Genomic DNA, 20595 nt, shown 5'->3' with positions numbered 1-20595 from the left:
GGACTGTGTTAATGAGCGTAATGGCAGCTGCTGTGTCAACCCCGCCATCCACAGGCTGGCACAGCAGAAGTTAGTTCTGATTCATGTTGTCGGGAGGCAGGTGGCATGTCACCGCTCAGTGCTTCCCCTTCTGTCTGAGGCTCTGCCATCGGTGGAGCCTGGGAACCCTGCGTGGCCCTGGCCCTCCTCTCTGGGGAAGATCTAGTAAGCCTCACACATCCTGGACAAAAGCTTCGGCAAAATGCACAAGGACACGTGTCCCTCAGGCCGCCCTGTCAGTTCTCTCTGGCCCCGACACGGGGGAAAATGTCTTTCCCAAGAAACAAGGGCACTCTCTGAGCTGGGCTCAAACACGTCACCTTTCATAACCCAAACACTTAAAAATAGCCAGCACGCATTTAAAAGACCTAATCCTCCCAACACTAATTCATAATAAAACATTAACAAGCCTGTCCCCAATCTGTTGGTGAAGCATGGATAGCCTTTCTTTGAAAAAAAATCCCCGTCCATTCCCACAACTCCCTGGAGAATCATCCATAAGCAAAATAACGCCACGAAATGGTTCCAAACCGTGTTCCTGCAGCAGGGAGCCACGGCCTCCAGTGCTTTTAATTTATTTTATGTTGTAAATTAATAATGTACGCGTGATTGAGAGTAGCTCATTAAACGTGTCATAAAGTAAGGCACTTAGATCAGAAAAGCGTGCAGGGACCCTGGTGCCCGCCTACACGTTACATTAAGTACATAAATCACTTTGTTTTCTCTCTCCTTAAAGCAGAAAACAGCCAAGGAGCTAAACGTAATTACGATAATTCTATTTAGAAAGGTCCAGGAAGCACCGGAATAGAATTTGCACAAACATCAGAAAAGGCAGCTTCTTCTGTCTGGTCTGCTGGATTTTTGTCTTTTGTGACAAAGTCGAGGAGATGGAACGAGGGTGGCCATCCCACCAACGAGCACTTTCGGGGCCGGAGAGACCCCAGGGCCCAGTCCGCCAGCTCTGACGAGGCTAGAAAACGCACCTGAGGCTTCCCAGGGCCCCTCGGCTGGATGGCCCCAGACCTGCAGGAATTTGGGTGATGGGTGGCGGCCCGGTCTGCCCAGGCTCAGGCTTGAACTGATAAAAACGTGTCTTGGTGACCAGCGTAGACACTGGCTGATTCTGCTCTGCAGACTAGGCACACTGAGCTCCGGGGTCTGCTTGCTCTACCCGACAAGAGGCCACAGGAATGTGATGTGACAAGAACACGGGAGAAAACGCAAGTGCCAGGACGTCCCCTGCTCGGTGGCTCGGTGGCTCGGTTAGAAGAGAAATAGCTCAGCGACCTTGGTGGGAGCAGTGAGGCCGTGCAGTCGGGTAAGGCTCAGCCTCCAGGGCCACGGCATCCCCGCACCAGCAGCAGGGGACCAGGGACCAACCGTCGTGCAGCACTGGCCAACGGCCAAGCTCCTGGCAAGGTGACTTGTGTGCAGTACCCCAAACCTGGCAGCCAGCCTTCGGAAACAGGCGCCGGCAGCCCCCCTCTTAAATGAGAACACAGGTGCAAAGGGACACCTGTCAATAACTCACCCCGGGTCACACAGTGTGAGTGGTGGACCTCAGAACGTGACCCACCCGACTCCAGAGCCTGCCCCCTCCTCTCCGCCTCGTGGCCTCATTCCTGTTGTCCCTGGGGCCTGGTGCGGGTGCGACACCCCGAGGTGCGGACTGGCACAGGGCAGGAAGCGGGGGTGCTTTGGAGGACATATGTCTGTTCCCACGGACAGCGGTGGCCATTTCAATCTAGTAAGAGTGGTGCATACTTAAGGCTAAGGTAGCGCCACCGGAAGAGACATGACGCCGACCGGTGCCTCCGCTTCGGCGCTCTGCACAGAACCAGCACGTCCCTTTGTTCCTTGTTAGCTTCCAAAAAAAGTAGCAAGACCCTGACGAACATGGCTTTCTAGACAGATGGATCACCTGCACTTCCGTCTCTCTCAGCTCACGTTCTGGGACGATGGGACAAGACTCGACGAGACTTAACAGCTGCAGGGCCTCCGCAGCCGAAGCGCGGCCCGTGGGCCAGCGGCATCAGCACCCCTGGAAGCTCAGGTCCACCCAGACCTCCTGAAGCGGGATGGCCCTTCCACAAGGCAAGACCCGCGGGGCCCAAAGGGCGTGGCACTTCCAGAGCTCTGTGCTGTCTTCTCTCTGCTCTGACTTCGCTAGTTCCCGTGGGGGAAGCAGCCTAGCTTGAGAGCGCTGGCGGAGAAGGAACTTCTATCCGACTGCTTCCTGCGGACCACAAGGAAAGCCGGCCACCTGCCCGGCCTCCCCCTCTCTGCAGAAGGCCTCACCTGTCCCTGCCCCCAGAGGGTTACTTTTAGCCACAGACACATCCACTCAGCTGACTCTGATCTTCTCGTCTCTGGCATTAATTCTGATAAAAGCATAAAAACGAAAGATGCGATTTCAGTTTTCCTCGATTTCTAGGAATCCTACAGTTTTTTAAAGAAGTCCCAACATGAGCCGAGACAGCCGTGATTTCCGATGTTAAAATGTTCGTCTCCTTTTTTGAGACGCTCTCTCCACCCTCCAGGTGTGCGTGGCTTACACCTGACTATTAGCTGGTAAACTAGCAGCTCTGCTAAGCCACACGGCTGACGCGGTTTACCATCAGGAGGAGATTTTTTTTTTTTTTAAGAGGTGGGGCCGAGCTTTATCACAGAAAATGGGCAAGGTTTTCACTGGCCTCACTAATCGAGTCATGGGCGTGCCTGCCGCGCGCTACTGCCCCGCTGACCAGCAGCCGCCTTTTCAGAGGAAGACAATGCGCTAAAAGCCAGGTGTTGATGTCTATGTTTAATCCGTTTCAATGACCTTTCATCTTTTCCCTATCTTGACCTTTTGATCGTCACCGAGCCTGGTGATGTTTTCAGCACAGTGATACGCGGCCTGCCTAAGTGGCCAGCAGGGCCAGTCTTGTCCTAAGGTCAGTGGCGGTCATAGTTAGGACGCGTGTTTAGGGAGCAGCCGGCGCTAATCCCAGGGGCCGCCCTCGTTCAGCCTGCACGGCAGGGAGAGAACGTTCCACCTGTTTCCCCGTAATTCCTCATCAAGGGTATGGACGCTCAGATTGTCCCTTTGTTAGAGGTGGGAGCGTAATATCTAGTGTAAAGAAGAGTGAACTCCTAAGTATAAACTGAACATGCTTAGGAACGCTCAACTGTTCAGCACGCCCTTCCCCGAACCTTTGCCTTCCTCGGTGACTGAGGGCAGGCCACCACTCCCCGCATCCAGGACAAACCCGGGCCCATCGGAGTTTCTGGACCTAGTCGCTTGGGTCCGCGTTCGGCACCATTCAGGGGAGGCGTGTTAAGTGCCTTTGCGCCAGTTCCGGCTAAGTCACCCCTGAGGCTGCCCCAGGCCCGGTTCCGGTTCTGCTTCCATAACTCAGGCCCCGGCACACCTTGCCTCTTTTTGAAAGGCAGGCATGCCAGTGGGCTCCACGTGAGAATAAATCAGCGTGGTCCAGACACCGCTCTGATGCTGACACATTCAGGCCGAGTGGCACACGGCCACAGGGGGGTGGCTTGGGTCGGGAGGGGAAGGGGAATGAACAGTCGGTCTTGGGCTTGGCAGAGACCACCCGAGGGAAGGTGGGTGCAGGAAGCGGCCCAGTCACCTGGCTCCATCGACTCCCGTGGGCGCCCCAGCCCCAGGGTAAGGGAGCTGGAGGGGCCCCCTTTCACCTTCTCTGGGGCCCGCCACAAGCCATTCTGGACGATGGCCCTTCCTGTCTCACACAGACAGCTCCCAGGCCGAGGGGCTGCGGGCAGAGGTGCGGGCGCCCACCACCCGGGGTGGCGGCAGAATTCGAGTCCCGGCCCCAGTGACACAGCAGGTCCCGCGGGCCTGTCCCCGAGCCCGCACCGGGCGCATCCGCGCGGGTCGCCTACCTGTAGCGCTGCTTCAGCGACTGCCTCTCGGCCGCCTTGCAGACGTGGCCGGCGTAGTACAGCGGGAAGAAGACGCAGTTCCAGCTGGTGGCGAACCACGTGAGCGTGAAGGGCGCGTCGAAGGTCCGGAAGGTCAGCCTGGCGAGCTGCGTGGCGCCGGCCCAGGACGCGCACACGCACAACGCCACCGCCAGGCCCCAGCTCAGCTTGCGCAGCCGCGGCCCCGAGCACCGGCAGCCGCCCCGGGCCGCGCGCGCGGCCTCCGCCCCCGCCGCCGCCGCGCTCTCCGCGGGGCCCGGCCCGTCCCGGGGGCGCTCCTCCCCTGCGGAGAGAAGGGCCGCAGGTTAGCGGGCTGCGCCTGGGCGCCCCGCCCCGCCCCACGGCCGCGGCCAGCGCCCCAGGGATGCGGGGTCGGCTCCCGAAACGGCCTTAAGCAGGAGCGTTTCCGCTGGTTTTCTCATCCTCAGAATCTTGACCCCTAGTGTGGCCCCGGGGCTGGCAGCATCAACACCCCACACCGCAGGTGTTGGAAATGCGCCATCTCAGGCCCCACCCAGAACCCCCGAACCGGAATCCGCATTTCACAGGCTACGTGTGCGCACGCCAGCCTGGGGTAGACACTTCTGCAGAAGGCACGGAAGGGCAGAGTCCCACTGGAGCCTGTGCTAGGGGCTGGGGACTGCCACCTCAGGGGCCACACGCCTCGACCTCTAAAAGCTCCCAGGACATGGACAGAAGCCCCGCCTTGCCTGTCACTTAAAGGCAGAGATGCCTGGTTCTCATCTTATTTTGCTTGTATGGCCAACATCATCTTCTCCCTCATATCTATTTGCTCTGACTGTCCCTCCCCCATTCCCCCATGGCCTCCGCCAACCTGAAGCATCACTTAAAACCACACCGGGTTTAGTAGCACCGGGCAGCTGGGGCTGCAGCCGGAGGCCTTGTTCCCACAGACAAGTGAGAAGGTGGAAAAGGGTGTTATTTTCCACTGTCTGGTTTTCATTCATGGTTATGTGGTGTCAGTCAGCCGGAAATCTAAACAGAGCTGGGAGACGCCTTTTACATGGTCGGCCTGGCACTTAGCTGCAGACACGGCCCAGAGGCCACCTCCACAACAGGGTACAGGAGATGAAGACGCAATATCCTGGGGTCAAACGTACTCTACGTATTTTGTTTAAACTTAATACTTTAAGTAACTTTAACAGCCTTAAACCAAATTTTGCATATCATACTTCCTGAAACGTAATAATTCAATGAGGCGAAATCCTGATTCGAGATAGCCCATCACATAGGGGTCAGCTAACCTCATCATTAATCGCCAGCCCTGGCTGTATCTGCTTTAGCTACAGGCAATCGCGAGCCTTATGTGGCTAGTCAAGGAGAGATAACGTCCGTTACTGGTCCAAATCCTGCTTGACACCATCTACGTTGTGCTTCATTACGTGCTTTATTAATGTTTAATCTCTCTCTTCCTGTTATTTTTCGTGTGCGTGTAGATCCAGCCCTTGGATAAGCAAATGCTAAACCGCCTTCTGGGCTTCCAACACGTCTGCTTCTGTCCTAGCCGCAGGGCAGGGGAGGCGGGGTAGGGCAGAAGCAGGCAGGCAGAGCCGCGTCCTCTTGCCTTCTGCCCTCCGCCCCAGCCATCCTGGCTTGCTCACAGAGTCCTCGCAGCTGAAGGCAAACCCAGTTTCAGACTGAAGCACACGCATTTCAGTTTATCCACCGACCACCTGACATTTGGGGTCAGCCTCTGCGACCTTTCATTATGAGGTCATTTTCAGGTTTTGCTGAGGGTTAGGGAGATTTCTCAACTATCGGTGTCAAAAACTGGCAAAAACTCACACTGAGAAGATAATTATGGGGATGGAAAAAAGTCCACATAGAAATAAAATGCAGTTCTGCTTAAGAATGGAGTCTGGAGGAGGCTGAATAAATTCGGGCTCGCAACATGTTTTTTCCACTTAGTTTTTCAGTATGGAAAATGAAGTTTTGAAACTGAAAGAACTGTCTACGGCCATGCCACCCTGAACAAGCCCGATCCCGTCTGATCTCGGAAGCTAAGCAGGGTCGGGCCTGGTTAGTACTTGGATGGGAGACCACCTAGGAAAACTAGGTGCTGTAGGCGTAAAAAAAAATAAATAAATAAGGGACTGTAAGCTGACAAGGTCCTTGCAATCTGCGAGGTCAACCAAGGGTTGCCATGCCTAAAAAAATGAAAGAATTAAGTGATAACTGATGCTACGTAGCTGTTAACAATAAAAGAGAAAATCATCAAATCACATAACATTGTCTTAAGAAGCTCCTAGGTTTGGATTAAAGAAATCATTCTCTAACTCTGTAAGCTCTCTGGATCATTTAACCAAGGGGCTGTTAATACACAAGCAAAATAGAGACAATCAAAACTAAAATCCATACTATTATTAAAAAAAAAAGAACAATATTTCCCATGATCAGAGAAGGTTGGAAAACGCAAGGCAGACCATAGACAGGTTCCTATCGGAATATTCAGGGCTAATGGATATTGTGAATTATCGCAGAGCAGCTATAGAATGGCTAATTTCTGTATTATTTAAATGTAGCACCTGTGGCAGGACTGGTGTCCCGTGGAACACACTTTGGGAAACACTGGAACAGATCCACAAAGAATCATACACACCCAAACCTAATTCATCGCAAACTTTCTATTTCCCTGTACTGAGCCTTTTCAAATAGTCATCACTTATCAATTTCAGTACCTCACTCATTCCTAATACTTCTGTTCACGTGGGTCTACCTCACCCAAACTAAAATCTTTGCAAATACTTTACAGAAGCACAGAATCGAAGAAATGAAAAGCAATCTATACTAATCTTAGCCCCCAGATAGTTCTGTTGACATTCTGCATTTTCTCGTCTTCTGTGTCTCTGCGCCCGCCCTCCCGCCCCCCACACAGCGAAATCAGATCGCTGTGTGTTCACCGAGCATTCATTTAACCTAGTGCCAAACAGCGAGGCCTTCAAGAGTCCCACGGGGCCACGGGCACTGCGACGCATCCTAGGAGCGTTTCGATCACCTAGGAAATCACCATGGGGCACGTGCCCTGTGCCAAGAGCTTGGGCGGTCAATAAATAAATATAAAATATGATTTCTGTTCTCTAGAAACTTACGCTGTATCTGAGAGTCAGAAACGGGCCTGTGAAAGAACTTCAGAACAATCACGGGCGAAATGAGAGATTCTGACCGTAGCAGAAATTCCGAGGACAGCGCAACCAGAGCGGGCTGCGGCGATGAGTGGGAGAAGGGCCAAAGCTCGGCCTGGGCCTGGAAGGACGGATGAGCTGGGTAAAAGGAAGAGCAAGTTCGGGTCAGGGAGACACATGGTCTGCTCAGGGGCAGCGAGGAAGACGGTGCCATCTGAAGTGCACTGGCCCCTGGCCCCGCTGCGGCGGCCTGTCTGCTCTGGTCTGACACGGAGCAGGTCAGACGTTCAGCCAGGTTGGCCGAAGGGACCGGAGCAAATGCAGATGTTAACCTTGCTTTATCGAGGAAGTGCACGCCCAATGTCCACAACCGGCAGGTAAAATTAAAGAATGCACGCAGAGCGACATAATAAATTTGGTTAGCAGAGCAATTTATCCTCGGCCGCCTGAAATGCCAGCAACGCACCCACGTCATGCACTGTTCGCACAGTCATTTGCGACAAACTGTCCAATTTGTGCTCAGATTTAGAGAGAAGGAATTATGACCTATTATGCTCGCCTGCAGGCCCCAGGCCATCTGTTCAGACTCCTGGACTTTGGGTCAGAAAACACTCCCACTATGCGCACATGGCCAGGGCCCCGGTCACGGTCCTGACGAGCACCAGAGGCATGGACAGATCATTAACGCCGGACGCTGACCCTGTACAGGGGAGAAAAAGGGCCCAGGGACATCGAGGGACAAGTGACAGTTAGGAACCCAGTGCATGTGTCATGCTCTCTGCCAGGAGGTTTCACATATCTATTTTTCATCTGTCATCACTGTACTTGTTTCTCAGACCAGACAGCCGAGGCTCTGAGAGGTTCTCTGCCAAGGTCACAGGTGAGTGAGTGACACCACCAAGCATCCGTCTGACTCCAAAGGGGCAACGAGAATGGAGTGTCCTTATGATCCCCGTTGAAAGTGACCAGGGCCATGGTGCCAAACAGCCCGGGCAGAACTGCCCACAGTAAGGAGGGACTTTGGGTTCCCGAGCGCAGGCTGGCTCTCAAATCTGGAAGAGCCCGAGCGTGTAGGGGAGTCTGGCTGGGACTGCCACCCGGAATGGGCATTGTCACGGACCGAATGGTTTTGTCTCCACTCCCACATTCCTGTGTTGAAGTCCTGACCCCTGAGGGTGGCTGTATTTGGAGATGGAGCCTCCACGGAAGTAACTAAAGTGAACTGAGTTCACAGGCTTGGTGGCCTTATAGGAAGAGACGGCAGAGAGCTCCCTTGCTCGCTCACATGGAGGAGAATCCCAACCAGAAACCAAATTTGCTGGCACTTGATCTTGAACTTCCAACCTCTAGGTCTGTGGGAAAATAAATGCCTGTTTAAGCCTCCCAGTGCGTGGTAGTTTGTCACAGTAGCTGAGCAACTGACCCACGGGTGTGACAGTGGAGAGTGTGCTGGCCTTGGGAAGGTGCGGGGCAGAGGCCGGAGCCGCCGCTGAGCAGCACGTGGTGGCAGCTGCGACAACGGGGAACTTATTCTGACAGCCTCTTGGGAGAAGAAACAGCCGCCCTGGGTCCCAGGTGGAGGCGCTGGAGGCATCTCAGTTGCTGGCCTCCTGTGAGCTGCTTGCTTGAGTGTCGCCTGCAAAGTGGCTCCTGGAGGCAGCGTGAGTTGCTGGGACACGACGGGGCGGCTGCGGTGCTGTCTGTAAAAACCGAATTCATTTCCCTGCTGCGGAGGTGAGTGCAGGCTGCCGTTTTGGGGGCGGGGTGCGGACGGCTTCTCCACAGCCCCTGCCCCAGGTTGGGCTGACTCAGACCCGGCCGCTCCCCACCAGGACACTGCCTCTGTGCGGGCGGCTCCCCCATCTCCTCGGAGGTCCCCGGACAACGCCCCAAAGTCCAACCGCCACCCCCTCACGCGGCAGGTTTAAGACGACCAGAATGCCCCACGCATGCAAGTCCCGGGCCGTGCAGCCTCCCGGAGTCCCCCGCGTGCCAGACTAGCGCATCCCCACCCCCCGCACGTGGCAGGCGCTCGCCCTTCAGAGACGGGGTGCTGTCCCCCCACAGACAAGCACACCTACTGCTCTTTTCTGGGATTTTTGCTGTCTGATGGTCTCTTCTGCTTTTCGGGAGTTCAGGTCTGCTGGTGTGGACAGGGGGTGACAATTTCACAAGTGACGACTGTGCCGGGCCGGTCCCTCGGGGCCATTGTCTGGGGTGGAAGGAGTGGAAGAGCCTTCTCCCCAGAGCGGGCAGAAGAACAGCGCACTACTAACTGGTGGCTGAGCTGCTACACACTTCATCCCGAGGCACGAAGTCCTGCTTTCTGGAACATTCCTCCAGGGCGCAGGAGGGTTTGCGCCCGTGAGGCAGGAATGAACTTGCCTACGCAAGGCCTGAGCGTGCTCTGCCTTACGGTGTCAAACTGTCCTAGGCGTCAGCCTTCTGCACCCGCCAGGGGTCATGTGACTCAGCGGACCTCGAACAGTGACGCTTCTCTGTGAAAACAGCTGGGCAGCCCCAGGCAGAGCTCGGAAGGGGCACGGCTTCCATCTGAGGTCTGGCTGCAGCGCCTGTCACCTGCGGCCTGTCACCTGCGGGTCCTCCTGGAGTCCCGTGTTTCCTGTCGCTAAAGATTCAGGGAGCGACATGCGCTGATGTAGCTGCTCGGATACCTAACGCCACCCCCGCCAGTGTGTGCCTCTGCCCGGACACACGCAAGACACACTGCTCACACACACACACGCACTCACACATGCACAGACCCACATACTCACGGACACATGTGCTCAGCTACACGTGCACACACAGACACATACACTCACAGACACACTCACTCGCACACACAGACACCTGCACTGACACACTCACAGACACATGCACAGACACATAGACACACGTACTCAGACACACTCACACAGGTGCATGTGCTCACACGGACATGCTCACACACACATTCACACAGACATGCTCGCAGACACACGCCCTCACACAGACACACGCGAGCTCAGGTAAAGACACACACGGGCCGCGTTTCTCATTCGTCCCTGCGTCACCCCCTCAGTGCCCGGCTCTCCGTGTAGCTCGCGAAGGGTTTTAATCAGATAAACCCACCTCTGCCAGCGAGTGAGCTGCCTAACAGACTCATGGGTTCCTGGGCGCGGTGCTGGCGCGAGGCCCACCTGTTCCCCTTCCTCTCCAGGAGGGCAGGCCGGGCTGCCCAGGCGAGGGGGCACAGGCCGGGTTTTAATCAGCTAGTGGGCGCAGGGAGTGAGTGTCCTGCCCGTCGCCCAGTGCTCTTCCCGCTGACTCTTCCCCAGTCACACGATGTCTCACCCGGTGGAGACGAATCGCTGGCCAGAATGACATCTCTTCTGGGCTCTCCTGACATCGGCTTCTCCAGCCTCCGCAGCCCTGCCAGCCCCCCGCACCCCCCCAATCTGGGACAGCTCCACTTCCCGCCTCACAGGGAAGCTCAAGGCCGGCGGCCCAGGCCCTCAGCGCACTGCCACCCTTCCGTGTCTTTGCCCATCGTCTGTCCTGTCTCCCTTTCGAGGCGGACCGCCCCGCCACCTTCCTCACACCCCGCCTCCCCCCCTCAGCCTCTCCATCACCCTTCTCTGGGGCGTCTCCCTCCGGCCCCCAAACCTCTCCCCAGCCCCTGATCCCTGAGGACAGGACAACCCTGCCACCTCTGTCACCGTCCGACACCGGAACCACGGGTCCTGCAGCGGCTTCCCTCCTCCCTCCCCACACACTCGCCCCTAAATCCGGCCTGCAGACCAGCACCCACTTCCGACTGTTCCCACGAAACCGCCCGTCGCCGCGCTGGCTGCCGCGCTGGCCGCCTCCTTCCTGGCGGTCCTCCTGCGGTTCCAGCGCCCCCGTGGTGGGGACAGAGTCAGACTTCTCTCCGCGGTCCCCACCTCCCCAGTGAGCACGGCCCATTCACCCCCACGGAGCCATCTCTCTGTCGCCTGACTCGTCGCCCAGCCTGCACCGCCTCCTTCCCCCGCCTCCCTGCTGCACACCAGCACGCGAAGGTGCTGCCAAGGCCTCAAACGCCACGCGTCTGATTCGACTTCCCCACTTGTCCCTGCCCTGCGTCCCCTCCCGCCGTCACCGTCACTGCGTCCCCTCCCGCCGGCTCCATTCCCGCCTCCTTCAGAGCACCTCTGACGGCTCCCTTTCCAGCCCTGCTACCTGTGCTCTGCCCCCACGATCTGTCACTCCTCCTGTGTCCTGTCCCTGTCTTCGCCCCAGGGGGTGCAGTGGTTAGGACGCGGGCACACCGCCTAGCAGTCACCGCACGGAGGGACCTGTCTAATCGTCCCGTACCTGTGTCCTCACCTGTGAGGCAGGCAGAACGCGAGCACTCACTGCACAGGGGTGTCTGAGGACGGAACAAGGCCACGCAGGGCGAGGCTCCCGATAAGCGTGAGCCGAGCGTAACCACCACGGGCGTGACGGTCAGCTCGTGCCCCGGCTGCTGCGGCCACCGCCAGGCCGGCTCCCTGTCTCTAGACACGTTCCTGCTGTGTTTTCCACACTTTTTCACTGCTGCCTTCATTGTGCACACCACACACACACGCACACACGCACACACGCACCTCTAAAACGAAAATGTCACGCGTCGACCTTGATTCTTACTGCGCGCGATACACTTGTATTTTCGATTCTATCTCGATTTTTCTTAAGAACATTAACTGTGATCGTGGAAACAGGTTCCATGCCCCACCTCGACGCCACGGCCACGCGCGACGGTCTGAGACGACGTCTTTCCCTTCCACGGCGCCCCCTTCCCGACTGTCTGTCTCACTCCGCTCTCCTGGGGCTGCAGCGGTCACCTGTGGTCAGCCTTGACCTCGGCCCCTCCCCTCCCCAACTTCTTTGCGGAACCTACGCTCCCCCCAGTACACGACCTGCAGGTCTCCGCCGGTGCCACCCTCCTAGGTCTGCACCCGTGCCTGAGGAGCTACCTGTGCCAGGAACACCGCGTCCTTACCGCCCACCTCTGACAGCAGAGGGCAGGGGACATCTTTCGACATGGCGCCCTGATCATGCTCCCAGGAAGCTCAGCGCCAATGAATGTGGAGTGATCACCCGGAGTCTGGTGACAAGAAGGAGCTGAGGCCACATCCGGCCTCAGCAGGAAAGAGTGTTCTGCTAGATTATGTCATTTTGGCAAAGCAGGGGGTAATGGTGACAAGAGAGCGGCACGGTGGCCATCTGTGCCCCAGGCACGGTGAGTGCGCCCTCTGCTGAAGCGGACCACCTACTTTCCATTCTCTCACGGATTTTTAAAATGACCTCTCAGTGTGCAGCCATCACTCTGTGCACCTGCGACGTTTCACACGCGTTTGGGGGCTCAGTTCGTGGAGACTCCGTTTGCCTCCTCTCGGCGCCCCCGGTAACCCCTGCTCACGCTCTTCATATGCCACCTCTCGGCATCGAGGTTTCAGGCCCAGGGCAGGCCGACCCGGAAACGTTTCTGGGCGGGGCCCCTGGCAGGATGCTTGCCAGGACACCTGTCAGGTGAGGCCGGCAGGGCCGGCTCCATGCACAGTAAGTGAGCATCCCAGGAGACCTGTCTCACCCCACTAATGGAAATGAAGTAGCCAGACCCACACTGGGGACAGCCGAGACGGGCTGACTGCCCTGGAGCAGAGGCGCTGAGAATGTCACCAACAGCAGGGGGCCCTGTGAGCCCCAGGGGTGGTCCAGGCCTCCGAAGCACTGTGGTGGGAGCTTTAGGGAGCAAGTGTGTCCCGCGCACGTAAAGTATCATGAGCTGATGTGACTCTCCCCGCTACCTGAATGCAGGTGCGCAAAAGTTTTGCGACGTTTTGGAGCCAGGCGGAGGCGGAGGCGGATGCGAAGCCTGGCACCCCAGCTTTCTAACTGCATGGTTTCTCTGAGCCTCAGTTTCCCCATCTGTAAATTGGGGTGACGTGCCCACCCTCCCTTTGGGAGGGATAGAGATAATGTAGCTATCTCCCCAGAGTACCTGCAACATGGTGGTATCATTAGCAAAAACGATCATCCTCACTGTTAACAGGGACACACTGTCACCCTCAATTCCAGGTGAGAGAACTGGTTCCCAGAGAGCGCTCACCGTTAGCCAGCGACCTGGCTCGGCGTGAGGGGCGCACCACACCCGGCCCACCCGACCACAGTCCTCACTCCTGCCCCACGCACGCTGCCGGCCTCCCGGGGGACTCATCACACCGTTCTCCACGGCTAGGTCGACGGAATGTAATTTTACGGAAGGTGAATTAGCTGGTTGTGAACACAGGAGATCCCGTTAATGCCACTCCACGAGGGACGTGCTCCTGGTCAACATTCGGTGTCTGTGCCCGATGGGGAAGCCGGAAGGATGAGGAAACAGGACTCGCTGTCAGACAGGACCGATGTCACTGACCTGGCTCGAAACCGCTCTTCAAGGCGCAAGCCCTGGCGGAGGCCCAGCTCTGCCTCCTCCTCCTGCCTCCTGGCCGAGCCTGTGCGCCCACCCTCCTCCAGGCCTGACGGGCTTATTCACGTCAGCTGCAGCATCTCCAGCTCAGAAGGCCTCCTCCTCGGGAAGGCCTCCTGGGATCACACAATCGTCGGTGTCCCTGCAACACTTTGTTCTTCGCTCTGAACTGAAACTGCCTACCTGGTGCTAGATCACTCGTCTATCCCCACGTCTCCTTCCCAATAGACCGACACTTGCTCAAGAGAACGAAGCTCGTACTGTTCATTCTCGTGTTGCTGGGGCCTCGCTAAGCAAAGGACGCAGGGTAGGGTCAGACGAAGTGTCTGCTGGGTAAATGAAGTCCTCTTGCTCATCTTCCATTGCATTTTCTGTTTTGGTTTTATACATGGCGTCTTCTTGCCCCCCTTAGAAGACACACTCCACAAGCTAATAAATATTCCTCGCTGGCTGCGTTCTGTCCCTGGAGCCTGTCTGCCATCCACACAGAAACAGCCACAGTGTGGGACCACCGTGCCCCGCGCGTCTAAGGCAAAACAGAATGATTCAACGCTTCCAAAACAAGCACACACGATGCAAATGGTTTAAAAATACAGACCAGAAGCCACACCGAACAGAAACAGCAAAGAGAAAACCAGTCAGGGACAGAGCTCCGTGACAGCCCAGGCGCGCCGGGGGCGGGCTGCGTCAGGTCCCGCCGTGCGGCCTTCGCTGACGGACGCGTAGGGGCCCTGCACGACGAGGGGACTGGAGCTGCCCGGTGTCACGGAGCTCTGCAGATGCTTCTCGATTGTGTTGCTACACACATACGCTTTGAGAGCAGCAAGCAGATTTGCTGAGGTGTGAGACAGTCTGTGCCTGGAGGCCTGCCAGACGTTTATTAAGCGCCTACTGTGTGCCAGGCGCTTGCTAGATACTGTCACCTATCCCACCTCATCGCATTCCCCAAAGTCTGCTGAGGTGAGGTGTTACTTCCGTCTTACGGTTGAAGAAACCGAGCTGCAGCATTTATGATGTATGCACGTCACGCTGATTGGGAACAGAGAACAGTCTTTCTCCTCGATCTGCCCCATTCACAGTTTAATATACTTTCCATCACCCAGACATCTACGTGCAAAAGTCTGTTTAAAAGCCCAGCCCATGGTCCGCGAAGATCGCCAGTGTGAACGGGAGGCTCAGAGCTCACCTGGCAGTAGCCCGAAGGGAAGGGGGATGGGATCCCCATTTTCATCCCCTCCAAGCAAACCCTAGGACTGGCAGGCTGGAGAGGGGTACTTGTGCCTGGCACGTCACTCAATGTCTCCTGCCGCCATCTGAGGTCACACAGCCCACCCCGGATGGCCTCCCCACCCTGTCCCTGTGCGTGCAGCTTGAACCTGCCCGCCACAGGTGGGCTGGGTGCTGCTGGACACCTGCTGCTGGAGAGCAGAGCCAAGCTGGCTACCTAAACGACTTCCCACGAGGACCCCGTGAGCGAGATCTCCCAGCTTCCCCAAGGGAAGCACACAGCCAGCCCCTCCCCTCCTCAGCACACAGGTGGATCTGGGCGAAGTCCCCCGAGAAGGCTTGGAAGTGCAATCCCCTTGGAGGGGTAGCACATACCCTCAATTCGGGTGTAGGTGACTGATAACAAGTCTTCCTAAGATTGGGATGGGGAGAAGAGGAGGAGAAATAGGTAAGTGGTCACGAGTTAGTGCAAAAGGATGTTCTGAAGAACGTGGTTTGGGGTCAGCTGGCCGGGGTCCCAGCCCCACTAGCTGCAGGTCCTGGACAGCGATCCACGCTCTGGGCCTCGCGGCCCTCTGTGATGAGGACATGGTGCCAGGACAGCTACAGGCCTCTGTGCACTCGGAAGCCGTCACACAGAGGTCCCGGCTCCAGGCTGCAGTCCCAGGCGCGCGCCAGAGCCACCCCACACCCACTGCTCGAACTGGCCTATTAGTTTGGGGTGAGGGCCTGGAAGTGGGGTATCTGCTTCCCCTCTCCACTCCTGAACTGTCCCTCTCCGGCCCTCACCTGGCCAACCTGGCCACCTCTGCCTCTCTGCCTTCCGGGAGGAGTTAAGGACCGAGATGGGTCTCTCTGCTCCCCCTCCCCCGCATCTGAAAGCCAGGTCCCCTCCACTCAGCAGCATGACAGCTGTGTCTGAGGAAGGGCAGCTCTCCAGGGACGCTAGCGAGCCCCTGTTTCCTTCCCCTGGTCGCTGCCTGTCAGCCCCGAGCAGGGCAGGGGCGGGAACGCGCTTCGGGGCCGGCGGAGGCTCGTCTCACCTGCTCGGCTCACCAGTTCCCCGGCCAGTCGCTTGGCTGGTGGGCTGGGGCGGCTCAGAGCGCGGGGGGCGGCTCAGAGCGCGGGGGACGTCTCAGCGTGCCTCTCCCGCCTCCACCAGGCGAGCAACACCTCTGGGCAGCCTGGGCTGGGGTGCTCCGAACCAGGGACACAAACGCGTGCGTGGGGGGCACTGGGGGGTGGAGGGGTGACCCCCTCCTACCCACAGGGCAGGCCGGGCAGGAGCCGAGGCCGCTGCGCCAGATGTGCTGGGGCCGCGCAGGAAGGAGCCGGCGGCGGCCGCAGCAGCCCAGGGCGCCCGGCAGCTGCCCTGCAGGGAGCTCCCGGGGAGCTGGCAGCCCCCTGGCCCGGGCGGTGCGATATGGCGACCCCGCGGGGGCGCAGGTCCCCGCTCCCGTCCGGGGCGTTACCTTCCACTTTGGTGAGGGTCAGGACCGGACTGTTGCAGGCGCTGAGCGGGGCCACCCGGGCCGAGTGCTTCTTCATGGTGAGCCGTCCGCCTGCGGGAGCCGCGATCGCCTACATCCTGGCGCCGGCCGAGCGCGCTGGGTGCCGGCGGCCTCCTCCGTGCGGGAGCGCGAGGCTCGCCGCGCAGGCCCTGGCCCGGCTGCCGCCGCGCTCCTGCCGCCGCGCTCACTGCGGCGGCCGCCCCGCGGAGCTCATCTTCCCAGCCCGCAGCCACTCCACGAGCTCCCAGCCTCCCGCCCGGAGGCTGCTGCAAACTCCGACGTCACGGCCAAGTGCGCTCCCCACGCCCACCCCGGGCTCACCTGCTCCGCCCCCGCCCGGACGCCCGGCCCGCAGCCGGTCCCGCCCCCCTCCCCCCTCGGAGGCCGGTCCTGGCTGCAGCCTCCGGCGGTGGCAGGGCGGCCACCAGCTCCCGGATCTGCACACTGGAGCGGCCCCGGGAACTTGGCCACCGTGCCCCCCAAGTTTAGAAAGGCAGGTGTGACTTGGGATGGAGACTTGACTCCTCCCCGCGCAGTCCTGAATCGCCGATTTACAGGAAGAGTCAGAAAAAAGCCAAGCTCCCCGCGCTTGCATGGACTTCTTTGAACGAGTCCAGGGGCCCATTATTTAGTGTGGCTGCGTGGACGGCTCTTTCTGGGGAAGAAGATGCGAAGTCCGCACAAGCAAAGCAGGAAGACAAAGGCCTAGGAGGTTTCTATCCTGCCCGCTGGCCGGTCCCAGGAGGCCCCGCCCGCTCCCTGGGAGGCAGAGAGCGACTTTCCCGCCAGCCGCCAGCCTCCAGCCAGGTGCTCGCTGCGGCAGCAGGACTGGCCTTGGCCTCGCCTCAGCAGGTCCAGGCTGGCCGCTCACACTCAGACCCGCTGTAAGCTGCCAGCCACCTGGTTAAAAAGCAATGACCCCCGTACTGCATCACACACTAGGCGATCCTTGAGTGACCGCTGAGTCCGCAGGGGACATTTGTCCCCAATGATAGAACATCATTAACAGCACCTACCACGGTCCCTGCATGCAGGTGGCCCCAGGATACCAAAGGCCTGCGGCACCTCATTCACACACATCGGCTTTGGTCCCAGCCTCCGTGGGAAGTCTGAGGGTTTAGTTCAAGATGGGTCCGGTCGTCACTGTCACATCCTTCCCACGGGAGTTTCGGGACCGCCCACTCTGCCTGCTTTCCTGCCTTGAAGGTGATGCTACTGTACGAGTCATTCTCGTCCTCCCTGGCAGGTGACTCTGTGGGACCCCAGAGCAACGGGGTCTCCACAGCTTGGCACCTCCCAGCGGCTTCCGGGAACATCCGCCTGCATAACCCCAGGTCTCGAAGAAGTGACTCCTAGAAGTTGCTCTTGGGGGATTCTCGTTATTACCTGCCCCCCCCCCACCCCCAACAGGGTGAGCAGAACTGCCCCGGGAGGGGCCTCCCGAGCGCAGGGCTTCTCAGGGCTGCCTGCCCACACCTCTAGGGAAGGGGAAGGTTCTGAGGGTCTCTGCAGAGCCCTCTAGCGGCAGCCTCCGCAGCACACAGATCACCCAGGGGACTCGTCCAAGACCCTGGAGATGACACTACAATAGTCACTAAGCCATCCCCTGCTTTGTAAAGTTAAGCACAAATAAGCTTAAAGGGAAAAAAATCTCATACTACATGTTAAGACCTTTGTGTTACAACATAATCGTTCTATGTGTTGTTTCAAGCACATCGATCAACATTTATGATGCATATAAGTAAAACAAACGTCACCTAACAGCACCCGGTTTTTGAACACTTACTATGTATCGAGCACCGTGTTAAGTGTTTTACACAAGTCATTTCATTTCCTACTCACAAAAGCCCTGTAAGATCCTTGTCAGCTCATTTTACATCTGGGAAAACTGAGGCTGAGAGAGGTTAAATAGAACGTCCCAGGTCAGAGTGAGTGACTGGCCAAGCAGGGACTTAAGCCCAGGTCTGACGACTCACAAACCTGCTATGCCATTCCCTTATGCAGTGGTCCCTGTATCCACGGCTTCAGTTTTCCCCAGTCAACAGCAGTCTGAGAATATTAACCGGGTAACTGCAGAAATTAAGAGCGCCGGCATCGCTCCCCTCACTCTGCGGCTTCACGCAGCCATTCATCATCTCATCCCCGCAAGAGGAAGAGCCCGTGCGGTGCAATGAGCGTTGAGAGCCCACATGCACGTAACTTTTATTACGGTATACTGTTAGAACTGTAATATTTCATTCTTAGTTATTAACCTTTTTCTATGCCTGATCTATAAATCAAACTTTACCATAGGTAGGTATGTACAGGAAGAACAGTATATACAGGGTTTGGTACTGTCTGTGGTTTCAGGCATCCACTGGGGGTCTTAGAATGCACCCCTGTGGATGAGGGGGGACTGCTGTATTATAAACGTAAAAATTCCTCCAATGCAGGTGGAGGCACATGGAATCCAGAATCCACTTGCTCTCATTTGCACGTGGTTGTGACAGATTTCATCACTGCTTGCACACCCTCCTGGAGGACCCGGGCTTTGCTTGTCTGGTCACCCCCAGCACTTCAAACCAGCCTGTTCACACTCACTCTACTGGGCACGTCACAACGAAATATCCGTCTGCTTGGTTTTTAGATACCTACTTTCTGTTTGTTGCAATGTCATGTACAAGTCAAATAGATAACAATTAGACAGTATTAAGTATCCCTGACTTCACTCATTAAATGTCACCTAACACCCCCCATCCCAATGGGATACTCCGGGACCCTCCAGGACCTTTTGACAGCTGAGAGGTCATCACCAACTCATGTCTGTCAACTCCTGCTTAACAAAGTTAAGGGGAGCTCAGCTGCCTCCCCTTAACTTTAAGTATTGCGTGCTATTTCTTTCCATACTTAACTCTCCCCGCCTTGTTTCAACCCAAAAATCTTACACCCTACCCCCTCACCCACCAGGAAGAAAACACGACCTTCCACTATTCGTTCTTAAGCAGCCTGTCGCTGCTTCCGAAGATCTTAAGAGCATCTCATCCTTCGTGAGTGTCACCAGTTAAGCAGACTCTTACTTTAAGTCACTTTCTCACATTTTTGATAGTCAGAAATACATTTGTCAAAATTTGTAGAGTTGTACACTTCAAAGGATGAATTCTGTTTGTAAATTGCGCATCAATTTAAAAATTGGGGAAAAGACTTTCCATATATAAACACATATATAACTGATTTGAATATTTGATAAACTATCCTTGCTGTATAAAGCGCTTCTGTTCTGTTCTATTCATTTTGTTTGGTCTTTTCTGTTCTTTCACTGCAAAAAAAAAAAAAAAAAAGTTCATTGTGATCAACTAAGTTTGTTTTTCTCATGGTCCACTCACGGGGCATAATCCATGTGGTTTGAAAAATACTGTTAAAAATCCTTTGTAAGTTATGGGAAGACCTTTATTTAATCCATTCAAAATAAATAATAAAAAATTTAAAAGCCAGCTAATATTTTCAATAGTCAGAAAACAGACCACTTCAATTAATTCATGCTGAAATATTGACCATGTTTCATAGTCCTTTCAGTGTAAAATGGTGAGAATAACAAATTATTTTTGTGGTTACCAGTGTTCACAAAGAATGGCTTAAAGTAGTTCCAGGAACCAGAAATGGAGTTTTACCCACATAAATCAGTCTATAGCTTCCGAAGCTGTCCCAGTGGAGCGGGGCTGGTATACGCAGCAGGACAGACCGTCTCAAGCCTGAAAGGAATCAGTGCCCCCCCTGGGCAGCTGTTCCCCAGATCTGGCAGGACTGGGGACCTTCTTCACTCACTCCAGGTGCAAATGCAGGGACATGAGGACCGTTGGAAGGAGTACTCGGTGGCCTTCCCCATCTTCACGTGTCCCATCTCTTCTGCAGCGATGCGCATCACCAGGACAAACTCGGTGGGTTCCCACTTGATCTCTCCTCTCCTCTGGGGAGGGGAACCAAGGTTGGATAGCTCCTGGCAGGACGTCAGGGGGCAGGGGCCCTTGATGTCACCAGTGGGCTTCCAGACACATCCCCTCCAGGCACCTCCATGACAAGGCCCAGAGCTGGGTCATGAGGAATGAATGACAAGCACAGAGATGTGAATGGGGTGTCTGGTTGCTTCCTTTGTGGGTCCTCGTCAGGAGCCTGTCCTGTGCTTAGTGACAGATGCCAGGGTGTGGCCCTCCCCAGGACCAGGCCACAGCAGCCACCCTGGGAGAGCAGCACAACCAGGCAGGAGCTGTGGGGTGGACACCAGGGG

The 20595-nt window shown here is 56.7% G+C and overlaps 1 protein-coding gene and 1 non-coding gene across 3 annotated transcripts in view; one reads left to right on the top strand and one right to left on the bottom strand.

The window, feature by feature from the left end:
• SLC35F3 (solute carrier family 35 member F3) overlaps positions 1-20595 on the bottom strand; it is a 209422-nt gene that overhangs the window by 44050 nt on the left and 144777 nt on the right. The window contains exons 1-2 of one of the 2 annotated variants that reach the window (XM_039850315.1): positions 16296-16511; positions 3940-4261 (exon numbers count right to left, since the gene is read on the bottom strand). In XM_039850315.1, the coding sequence (XP_039706249.1) occupies positions 3940-4261; positions 16296-16371 (398 nt within the window). In that variant the 5' untranslated portion in view covers positions 16372-16511. Of the gene's footprint in view, positions 1-3939; positions 4262-16295; positions 16512-20595 lie in introns of those variants that run through there. The other variant, XM_039850314.1, reaches the window with a different exon arrangement.
• LOC120592665 (5S ribosomal RNA) lies at positions 5949-6067 on the top strand. The gene has a single exon (XR_005650187.1). It is a non-coding gene; the product is annotated as a 5S ribosomal RNA (ribosomal RNA).

Source organism: Pteropus medius, unplaced genomic scaffold (assembly GCF_902729225.1).
Source record: "Pteropus medius unplaced genomic scaffold, Ma_sr-lr_union100, whole genome shotgun sequence".
Classification (NCBI taxonomy): domain Eukaryota; kingdom Metazoa; phylum Chordata; class Mammalia; order Chiroptera; family Pteropodidae; genus Pteropus; species Pteropus medius.
This window is presented reverse-complemented; position numbering and strand designations above follow the sequence as displayed.